This window comes from Amblyomma americanum, chromosome 2 (assembly GCF_052857255.1).
Source record: "Amblyomma americanum isolate KBUSLIRL-KWMA chromosome 2, ASM5285725v1, whole genome shotgun sequence".
Classification (NCBI taxonomy): Eukaryota; Metazoa; Arthropoda; class Arachnida; order Ixodida; family Ixodidae; genus Amblyomma; species Amblyomma americanum.
The window spans coordinates 72,636,196-72,647,930 of NC_135498.1; the positions used below are offsets into that span (position 1 = coordinate 72,636,196).

Below are 11,735 nucleotides of genomic sequence, written 5' to 3' on the forward strand. Positions count from 1 at the left end.
GCGGATGTAAGTTCTAGAAAGAGATGATTATTTCAAGGCGCGAGCACCAACGGTGAAAATTACATCATTGTCAAGGCAGCTGTTAATGCTGTCATGGGCATTGAGGCCAAGAAATGGCGCTTAAGGTCTGACCACAATGATGAGCGACAGAATCCAGTTCACGTAGGTCAGAGTTTGTTTTCATTCAAGAACAATCCGTATTGTTATTCACGGAAACAAACTCTCGTCACCAACACCTTTTGCGCAAGGAATATTATATGTTTTCTCGTAATTTCGCTCCATCGAAAGACTAACTTCATGGTCATTTTTTTGCCGTAGACATAGGTGTCTATATATCAAAGATGCTGCGACTGCGTATACTAAAATAGAAGACGAGACCGCCACCCTGGAAGCTCGGCTGCTAGGGCACTGCATGCGACAACTCATGGGCTCTCTCCATTAGGCCACATCGTAAAAAGGAATATTCCCCCGTCTTCATATTTACAATGACTGCTGCCTCCTTTTCTGAACGCGGAATTGAGTACACAAACGAGAAGCAGAACTTTGTAGGTGCATAGACAAACGTTTTCACAACAAGCGCATTTGCGCTGCCTATTTGAACACTCGGGGAAGGCCTGGTTTCCAGTGAGTGTTGTTTAGTGAAATACAACGTAAATATCGCAGAACAAGCGCCTCAAATGCTGCCAATCTTTAACTATCTCGATATTCTGTAAATTTAATAATGAAGTACATCCTTACACGTTACGGAAGAAATGCAGGAGAGTCCAATCAAAGTCACCACATTTGAAGCTCCGTACAGGATTGACCTCTTAGGCGTATGCTAAAGCAAGAAATGAAAAGATGAATGAAGACAAACCATCGCCTGCTCCTCCTCGTGACGTGCATTTTCGGCTTCCTCCAAAGGCCTCTCCTCGGAGAGCTAATTGTTAAAAATTCTGTGCAACAACCTGTAGCGCAAGCCCGAAACTCTTGTGATGTCTTCCGATGAAATAGATTTTGGCATCGTCCAAATGTCCCCTAGCAACAGAGGACAACGAAAAACAAATAAAAGAAATCCACCTAGCAAGTTTGCTGGGTGGAGCTTCATTAACCTTCGGCACGCGTACTATCTATTCTTCTGCACTGCTCTTTCAACCTGCTTTCCTGCCTTTCTTATCCTTACGCAATACACCTCCTCACCAACAGCCAACGTCGCACGCATAAATTCGGTCGCCGGTGGCTCAGTATAAAAGTCGTCCGAACCACCGCAGGAACCAGCAGTTGAAACAACAGCAGCTATAGCGTCAAGATGGTAAGCTCTTACCATTTTTTCTTTAATGCCGCCGCTTTATTCCCCTATCCAAAGCAATTCCATGACTGTCAATTCTCGCGCTTTTTTGTACAGACATGCTTCGTACATTGAGAAAGATTGAGCTTGGGACCTTCATATGGCACGAAATATATAATGGCTGCATTTGACTACTTCTACAGAAGCGTCAGAGCCGTGGATGTCAGGAATATTTGAACCTAAATCCTTAAATTTTAGCGCTGGGCTCTGTACATGCAGTCGATGTTAACTGACAGCTAGAATTTCAGTTCACTGCGACTAAAATGAATTATTTGTGCCTCTGCACGGAAATTGTGCAAGTCGTTGTGACCACATATATGAAGCACCCGCTTCGTCACAGTAGTGTTCAAAAACTACATCGGGGCTAGATTACTCGTGATATATTTAGGCTCCCTGAGTTCCACCAAAAGCGGCACAAACATTCAAGTAGTTCCAAAGAAACGCCGTAAATATATCTTGTGTTACTGAGTAGAAGAAAATTATCCAGAATGTGGACCCACAACCGTGCGCACAGTGCAAAAACATTGCTAAAATGGCCTAGCATGGTCATATTATCGTCTATGATTTTAAGAATGTTCTTTAATTAGTGTGTGAAAGCAAGAGAAACGCCGAGTGGAAACTCACAGCTTAACATTTTGATTCTGAATGCCTAATTTTATTTTGAACTCTAAAATACGGCCTTGTTCCATACGCTGATAAGTCGATTTGCTGAAATTTTGGTAAACGTAATACGGAGCACAGGAACGGTCGTTGAACTGCGGAGAACTGCTTATGCGCGCTACCTAGCATGAGCGTCGGGAAGTAGGCGTGTCGGCACGCGCAGAAAGGTGCCGGGGCACGGACCCACTTTTTTTCCGCACGACTAACGGCATCACTGCTTAACATATAGTCTGCATGCCTGCAGCAAACGAAAGGCGGCGCGCTTTGTAGTGCAGCACAAATTGGCGCCCGTCGCACGACATAGACGATAAACTCAGCCCGCTTGGAGGAAGGCATCACCTTGCGGAGCTGCTCGGAACAGCTCAGCTTCTTTCGAGCAAAAATAAGGCCAGGGTTGAAGCAAATATTGGGGCTCGATGGCGAGTACTCTCGCTGCACGCGGAGAGCCGAGTGTTTCTTTCCGTCGCTGATAGGTGGCGCTTAGATGCAGTTTTTTCTTGATGCGTCGCCTGTCGTGTGCTGCGTATTACTCTGGCCGCGCCTGTACAAAGGCTTCCTTCTATTCCCTTTCCCTTACTCGAATTCGAACTTTGAACGCCCACTTTCACTCTTCTCTTCTACCACGCAACTCACACCTGATATAACGTCTGCATTATTACGAAGTCAATGAACTTCGACTTTGGCCTCAGACCTTTTACTTTACATGGCTTCCAGAGACAAAATTAACAGGCACTTGCGAACCAAATAAAAAAATCATATATCCTCCTGACCAAACTTGTCTGTTTTTGAATAGTGTTGAAGTATAATTGCTTCAAAAAATATTGTTTCGTTCTGCCGCATCATGCCTTATGTCGTGCTCAGTAGCTAAAGTTCGTGAACAGAATAATACCTATAGTATAATGACGCGAGTAATGAAATGTATTAAGTTACAAGAACTGCTATGCCTAGTGAAGGAGATGTGAAGGAAAGCAGATCATAAAGATCCTGAGGTTCCGAACTGGAGGCAAGTGCCCTCTGGAATCCTTTACCTTTCAATGTGGCATCATATAATAAACGTCACTGGAAGTTTGACAACAACGCACATTTCTCTATCCAGTGTAGAAAGAAAATACTGTGCCTTTCACAAGAGACAAGATTATGAGGGACAGCCTGTCGCAGACGGCGGTTTCTGCGAACGAGAATTGTAGATAAGGAGAAATTTAGATTACAATAATAAATTGCTGAAATCTACAATGAGGATCACGATTTATCCAAGCCTACACTAGTTTCACTCATAGGATATAACTTACTTTCCAGCTCCGCGCCTGCATCGTCCTGGCCCTAGCCACCAGCGCCTTCGCTGGCTTCGTTGGCACTGCCGGCTACGGAGTTGGCCTGGCTGCCGCCCCTGCTGTGGCCACCTACGCTGCCGCTCCAGCGGTGGCTACTGTCCACGCCGCCCCGGCTGTGGCCACCGTTGCCCACGCTGCCCCAGTCGCCACCGTTGCCCACGTCGCTCCAGCTGTGGCCACCTACGCCGCTGCTCCAGCTGTCGCTGCCGTCCACGCTGCTCCAGTCGCCACCTACGCCGCCGCTCCAGCTATTGCTGCCGTTCATGCTGCCCCAGCTGTTGCTACCACTACCGTCCACCACGCCCCAGCTGTGGCCACTGTTGCCCACGCTGCCCCAGCCCTCGCTGCCTACCACGCCGCCCCAGTCTACGGCTACGGTGTTGGCACCCTCGGCTATGGTGTCGGCCACTACGGCTTCGGCCACGGTCTCCTCGGCTACGGCCTGAACTACGGCTACGGTCTTGGCACTCCATTCCACTACGGTGCTCTCCTCCGCAAGAAGTGTAAGTCCAAAATCCAGCTTGTTTTCTATGATATGATCCTGGCTAGAGCCAGGCTTCGCAGAAATAATAGAGGAAAATTAATATAGATAATTAATTTACATTTTTTACTGAACTTACCTTGTTTGCTAATTATTTTATATTGCCGTGCTTTTTGTGTTTATTATCTATTTCAGAAACTGCCCTTGTACACAGTCTCATCACTGCCATCATCGAAGTCAAAATTACAAGTTCGTGCCGTTTTTCCTATGGACACCATGGAATCCAGTGTGCATAGAAATAAAAAAGTGTAATTGGTTATTTCCACTTTCATGGTCATTTTTCATAGGAACTCTTTATTCTAAGCTCGAAGCACAGCGGTTGAAGGAAAAAAAAAACGCATGACAATATATTGTGCACCATCAAGAGAGTCGACACTGTACCATTGCATTTGAAAGCGTTTACTGGAAGCAGCGTTTGTTTGACTTCCACGTTTTGAAGCTTGACGGTTAGAGGGAACGCAGGACACCCTTTTACTGATTAAAATGAGATAAAATCAGCTTTGTCTGCTAACTTAAATCATCATCATCATCATCAGCAGCAGCAGCAGCTGACTGCACCCAGTGCAGGGCAAAGGCAACTCCCATGTCTCTCGAATTAACGCTGTCCTTTGTAAGCTGCGTCCACCCAACGCCTGCAAAATTCTTAATATCGTCCGCCCACTTAACCCTCTGCCGCCCCTTGCTACGCTTGCGTTCTCTTTGAATTCACTCCGCTACCCTTAAGGACCAGCGGTTATCTTCCCTTCGCATTGCATGCCCTGCCCAAGTCCATTTCTTCCTCTTGATTTTGACTAGGATGTCATTAACACGCGTTTGTTCCCTCACCCCCTCTGCCCGCTTCCGGTCTCTTAACTTTACACTTATCATTTTTTTCATGTATAACTCGCTGCGTTGCCCTTAACTTAAGCTGAACCCTTTTCGTTAGCATTTATGTTTCTGCCCTATCGGTGAGTACCGGCAAGATACAGCTGTTGTACACTTTTCTCCTGAGGGATATCGGTAACCTGCTATTCATGATCTGCCTAAATCAGTGGCGAATGATGTGCTGTACATGGAGGCGCGAATGCCTGATCTTAATTTGCGGTTTCAGTTTATCACTCTGCGGACGTTTTTAAGGTCTGTAGAGCTTGTTTCTGGATTGGCTAACCCCATATTCACAACGAACCCATCTGTATTCTTTTTTACCTTTAAGCCTTGGTATAAGGTTCTTCAGGTTGTTTTCACTAATTCCCTGCTGTCAAAAATTTCTGTTGCAATAATTTCGCTAGCACCAGTTATCCACCCCCACGCTGACTCTGTAGACTCTTTTGATCACATCTTCCCAGAGAATGCTAATAATCTGCCTCCCAGTGTATTACATGGGCTCATTGAGGAGTATTTGCATAATTTTTCTAACCATATTGCCGTACAGACGCCTCCAGCAAAATGAAAAGGCAGTCATTGGCATTTACTCAATGGCTCTTGATTAGAGCTTCTCATTTAAGGCCCTGGACTATACCCCTATTTTTGTCGCCGAGCTTCTGGATATTGCGTGGCCTTAATAAGGATTCCCTGCAGTATCTGTCTGGTTATTATACTTTCAGACAGCCTTTCCGTCTTGAAAGCGCTCGATAAATCGAGGGATACCCCTATGAGCCGCTCCCTTAGATTTTCTCTTCCACCACATATTCCAGAAGTACGTTTTCACTGGGTCCCTTGGCATTGTGGCATTGTTCCTAATGAGAGGCCTGATTTTTTAGCTAAAACCGCGCTTTGGGGACCTATTGTCCCGTTCGTCTCTAATACTGTCTTCTTGACTGCAGCACGCTTCCAACGGCTCCAGCGCCTCCACTACTTGAGCCATGAGCCTCTCCTTGCTGTAGCGGGTTTTTAACACCTGGCATTTCCTTGGAGTGCACGGATGCGCAGTTCAAGGAAATGTGACGTGCCTCTGGCCCTCTTACGCTGCAGAATACCGCGACTAAATCTCTATTTATGTCGATCAGGGTTACTGCTGACCAACCTTTGCGAGTCTTGTGGCGAAATTGAGTCAATAAATCACTTTTTCCTCTTTTGGCGGCGGTCCGTTTCTCTCAGTAGAACGTAGTTGGATATCCCGCTCGCTCGACTGGGGCTACCTGTATCTATTCCGATCCTCCTCTCCTTTGGGGCAAGCTCCAAGGGATATGCCTTGAAACCAGTGTGCGATTTTATTCACGGATATATAATTGCATGGGTTATATACTTATGCTAGAATGCGAATGCAAAGCTTTATCATTTCTGTTTTATCACCTTTACTAATCACAATTCGAGTCTTCTTCACAAAATAATACAATTACTCCAGTCCTTACCCATGTGTGTTTGTATCAGCAATACACAATGGCCAATTCCCCGCCGTGGGTGCGTGCCATTAAGACTGAGGACATAATCATCATCATCATCATCACCTTCAAAGCAGTGAACACTGTTATCATTGCATTTGACAGCGTTTAGTGGAAGCAGCTTTTGTTCGACTTCCCCGTATTGAAGCTTGACGGTTAGATGGAATCCATGAAACCCTTTTACTGAAAATATCAGATACGAGTAGCTTTGTCTGCTAATTTACGCGCGGGATTCGGTTCCTGTACGAGCACTATAGCCCTCACTTTGATACCGGAAGCGAACGTTTATAACCCAAATCGTGCAAATATCCATTAGTATCTCATACCAGCTTGAATGAGCTTAATTAGCAGGGTGTTTCACAATGGTGCTTTGCAATCACTGAATGGTTTGAACTCTTCGTAAATGCTAGATTAATCCTTAAGGATTTCGTTTTTACAACGCAACCCTCGCTGATGCGCTAGGGTTTTTCAGGCAGCTGCATACGTCTTGGTGCGAAAATGGCACAAGACTGTAGCGTCCATTTGTACAAGAAACTGATGGTAAAAGCCAACGGTGCGTCAAACGCTGTAACAAATTACTCATCGCAATGTGTCCAAGTTCCTGAGTGCCAATATCCAGCATTGGGCTGCTGATCGCAAGGTCCCGTGATGTAGTCAGGAGCCCAACGGTTGAGTTTCAGGAGAGAATTGCCCTATAAGTCCAAGTGCTTAGAGCTGAGAGCCGATGTTAACGATAATCCACAACTCTACACTAAAGCGCCCCCTATCGATCACTTGTGGCTTGGGGACGTTGTACATTGAACGGTATACATTTTGAAAAGTAAGTGACCTTTGACTGCGCATCCATTTGTGAAATGCTAATAAATGAGGGAATAGCGAAAGAACTCTGGCGATACATTTTGATTCGTTTCTACATTACCCTGCACGCTGGGATCTGAGCATTGAAACTATGGGCTTTCAATCTGTGAAGTGGCTTGTTTCACACTGCTCCCCTCTTCCGAAAGAAGAACAATGCCTCTAGTGCTTATTTTAACCCGAACGCATCACGAGAAACTTTTTGTTAATCCGGCATTCTCCCCTACGTTAATAGTGCTGATAGTCTAATTTTTCTACTGATGCAAAGTGTGCACGATTTCGACCCGCCACAAGAAACGTGGCAAGAAAATAAAACATGTTTTTTTTCTCGTGTCTCGTTTCACGTGCCTCTTAACTTAGTTTCGTCTCGGCTCTAACACGTTGCTATCACCTTACATTGGTCAGAGCGGATTTAACTCTGCTTAAAAGTTACCCACTAAGCTACTCTCTACCGGCTCTCCTTATATTTACTGGCAAGAGATATTTTTAAACTTGTGCCTAACAGGAATTCAGAGAACGTTTTTAGGGATATGTTTACGCTTTAGACCATATGTGATATGAATTGAATTTTGTGCTCTTTGTACTGCAGCGGTTCGGAAGCAAACTAATAGGGGGCCCAGTTGAGTCAGAAGCTCTCATCTATACTTTAAAGCAATAGCCTTAAAGTCCCCGTTACGCCGAATATCTGACATCGACGCTGTCGCCGTTGTGGGCTAAAAATCACGGGCATAGATCTAGCAGGTGGCCTCAGGAGAACAACCTAGGAGACAGGTGGGCCACCTAGGTCGCGTGACGTCGCGGCGTCATGACAGCCATGCTCACCAGATAGTGTTCAAACTGCCCACCGTGGCACGTGGCTGTTATATTAATGATTGGTCGCTCACTACCTGTCCATCGCTGGGAGCACATGTCCTCGCACGGGTACGATCACTCCGAGGAATCTATGAATGTAAAGTACAGAATGACCTTCTGCTGATATGGGAATTAACCCGCTACAGTATGACAACATACCCTTAATGCGGAGCTTAAGTGTATCCTCCCACGTTTGGCTATTTTATTAGTTGAGCTTCAGCGACGTTTGGCCCTCACTGTATTCAACTTCTGCCAAGTCCTCTGATTAGCTCACAAAGCCATCTATAGGAAATCCGTAACCTCCCTCCCAATGAATCTTCAGTCACGTGTTCTTATCGGCAGACTTGGCTCTGCTATTTGCTCGGTGGTCATGTCTGACAAACTGCTATGGCTGCATGCCCGCACTAAAAATATCCTTGAAAGAAATATTAACGAAAGAACTTCGAGGAGCACAGATACAAAAATTTCGTCTTTTTTGTTGCTAATAATGGTGCCAACACATATGAAATGACGAGTTTTCTATTTTACGTACCAACTCGAAACATTGTGCAATATTCCTTACTACTTTAATCGTCCATTGTTATAAGTAAACATTAAAATGTTTCTCCTTAATTTCTCTTCCCAACGTCATACCCTCGACTTTATTGTATTGTTTTGGAATGTATGCAAATTATTCTTCCTTTAAATATTCCTTCTAATGTATACAACTTCCCCCTCCCCCTATCTAATACCCTAAAAGGCTCTTGCGGTAAAAATGAATAAATAAGAAAGTGTGATAGGTGTGTTCCAATATGGTTCGAATATTTATTAAAAATCACATCTCATACAATTCGGTCTAGGTTTCCGCAGCCTAGCTGTAACACAATCTTGCACACAAAACAGGGTTAATTCACCTGCGCTCACTTAACTGCGATGCGATAAGTCCGCTGTCATCTTTTGCGAAGAGCGTGGACATAAGAGCGACTTCGCCGTTGCCGACCGGCGGAGCGCCACGAAGATTAGGGTTCCGCCCACATAACAGAACAAAGCCGAGGGGGGCATATATTTAGGCCGAACGGAATGCATTGCAGTTCAAGGTCGACTCTTAGGGGGAAGCATATTCTCACTACTTACCCCAGCACAGCGGGACCATATGCGCCATATGGTGCTCAGCTTTTGACCTGGAAGACGCGCCTTCGATGCTGGCCTCGGCAGCTGCATTTCGATTGAGGCGAAATGCTAGAGGCCCGTGTACTGTGCGATGTCAAGGCACGTTCAAGAACTCCAGGTGGTCGAAATTATCCGGAGACCTCCACTACGGCGTCCCTCATAGCCTTATCCACTTTGGGACGTCCAACCCCCATAAACCACAACCGTAAACAATGTGAAAGCGTGGATACATCCCTGTTTCGGAGGTTTAGAAATGTCCGCGCGAAAGAAGTTGTCTCCGAAGAGGCATTTTCACTGGTATGCTCTTTTTATTATTTGTTTACGAAAACATGCTACCAATCTAGTATTCCTGTCCCCTCCTTCAGGATGTGGGCAACTTCATCTACACCCGAGCATGGCTCACAGTGTTTCAATTCGCATTTCAAATGGCTAAATCGAGAGCTAAATTGCAAGCATCGTTAACTCTACCAGAACCTCCTCTCAAGAGTAACATAAGGCCGATCTGGCTGATTGTGTACTATGTCTTATATATAGTACTTATGAAACGAGTTCGTTTTACAAGGTCGGCACTACTTCAACGCTAGCTTTAGCACCTGCTGTGCGAAAAAGCGCAGTAACGAGAGGATTACCATCAAAACTAACGAGTGCTCAATGTAATAGGGAAATGAAAGCGACATTGGTGCTTTAGAACGATTTTCAGACAGTATATTATCTTCTTTTATGAGAAATGAAGGATTCAATGACATCCAGTATCTTCACAGGGTCTCCCTGGAGGTTCAGATGCGTGTTGGAAGGACGAAAAATTCTCCTAGCGGAGAACGCTGGCTGCACATTCTATCGCAGTCGAAGAGTTTTCTAGCCTCAGCGTCTTCTACCTGTAGTCGAATATCACAGCTGTATTCAAAACACTTTTTGTTTGAAGATTCCAAAACCATTGACGGTTATTATAGTAACATAATTTCAAGGACCGAGCTGCTGTGGCAACAGCAGCGATATGTAAACATTCTGTGGTGTTTGCAAAGAATGCCATCAAATCATGTCCAGCAATTTCTAACAAAAATTTCGAAAATTGAAAAATTGTAAGGTTTTTACGGTAATATTGAAGGTAAAGCTCCACTATCCTGATATGTAGCAAGTTTAAAGTGTTTCCATCGGTCGCATCGAACAGTTAGTCCTCCCCCAGAAAACCAAACGAGAGCGCTTTTGAACAAAGCAAAAACGTTAATAGAAAAAATTCAAGACTGCCGTCTGTTCATCTGAAGATATGTTGATTGTCCTAGTGAAATCTTACATTATATGAAAAAAATGGCGCTCATAAATGGTTTCCCTTTCAAAAATGCTTTTGTCCACATTAACTGGGTATTGCAGTCAGTGGGGCCACAATAGCAAACCTTTGGCGCTCTTTCGGGTTTTGCCGTCTGAGGCTTTCGACTCCGACGGTCTGCTCCTCGCGAGGCTCCGAGAGTGTTTCAGAGAAGCTGAGCAGAAGACCTTCATTCAGCCGGCGAGCAGCAGCTGCTGGTTGATGACGAGGAAGGTGACATTGAAGGACGTAAACTAGCGACAAAGTCAATGTTGGCGCGATCAACGTTTGAGAAGGAAATGATTATTGTAAGGCTCAAGCACCACCGCTGAAAATTAAATCAGTGTCTAGACCGCTGCCATGGGTTGCGATGTCCTAGAAATGGCGCTTTAGGTTTTACCACAATGATGAGCGACAGAACCCACTTCACGTAGGTGTTTGTTTTCATTCAATAACAATTCTTGGCGAAAATAATGAAGCGCCGACCAAAAGGTGTTGTCAAGATGGAAGGACGTTTCGACTTCCACACGGAAGTCTTGTTCACTGATGGAAAAATTTCGCACACAAAGCTCAAGTACGTTGTGCTAATCGTCGCAGGCATCTAACGTACGAGGGCGGTAGATTGCCGGTGTTACGGTGGAGCGTCTGATCTGTTGTCTGGATAAACCGAGACTCCAGATATTGGCGTGACATCCAGTTTTTCTCACGGCCGATAATTGCCGCTTCTTCCCAAGCGATATCATGCTTCGTGTTTTCAACGTGTTCAGCCAGTGCGTTGGAACAAGCCTTCTCTTTCTTAACATCATTCTTGTGCTCATTCAGCCGTCTTTCCAAGTTTCCGCTTTCACCTATGTAGGAGTGATCGCAGTCTGAGCAGGGGATTTTATAAATTACTCCGGGAAACTTTTCCTTTTTTAGCTTGTCCTTTACGGACACCAACTCGTGACGAAGCTTGCACGCAGGCACGTGAGCTATATGCACATCGTAGGTGCGAAAAATGCGGGCCAATGACTCGCTCACGCCTGGCACATAGGGTATTGCAGCTCGGGCACGGCAAGGTAGGCGAACGGGCTGAGCTGGTCTCGTTGTCTGCTGTATTACAGCGTTCACGAAGTGCTGTGGGTAGCCACAATTGTTGAGCTCGCGTCGCACTTGGCATATGTCAGAGGCTTTTTCTTCGGGTTTCGAGCATATTCTTTCCGCACGACAGACGAGGGTAGAAACGACGGAGCGCTTATGACACGTAGGATGGACTGAATTAAAGTGAAGGTATTGGCCTGTGTGCGTGTCCTTTCTGTACACCTTGAATGATAGGCGGTCATCACGTCGCTCCACCATGACGTCCAGAAAAGGAAGA

The 11,735-nt window shown here is 45.4% G+C and overlaps 1 protein-coding gene across 1 annotated transcript; it reads left to right on the forward strand.

The window, feature by feature from the left end:
- The first annotated feature begins 1,265 nt into the window (after positions 1-1,265).
- On the forward strand, positions 1,266-4,118 carry LOC144121401 (uncharacterized). The gene is made up of 3 exons (XM_077654595.1): positions 1,266-1,291; positions 3,284-3,821; positions 3,995-4,118. Coding segments are annotated over exons 1-3 (543 nt in total). The 5' UTR covers positions 1,266-1,288; the 3' UTR covers positions 3,997-4,118.
- Positions 4,119-11,735: the final 7,617 nt, after the last annotated feature.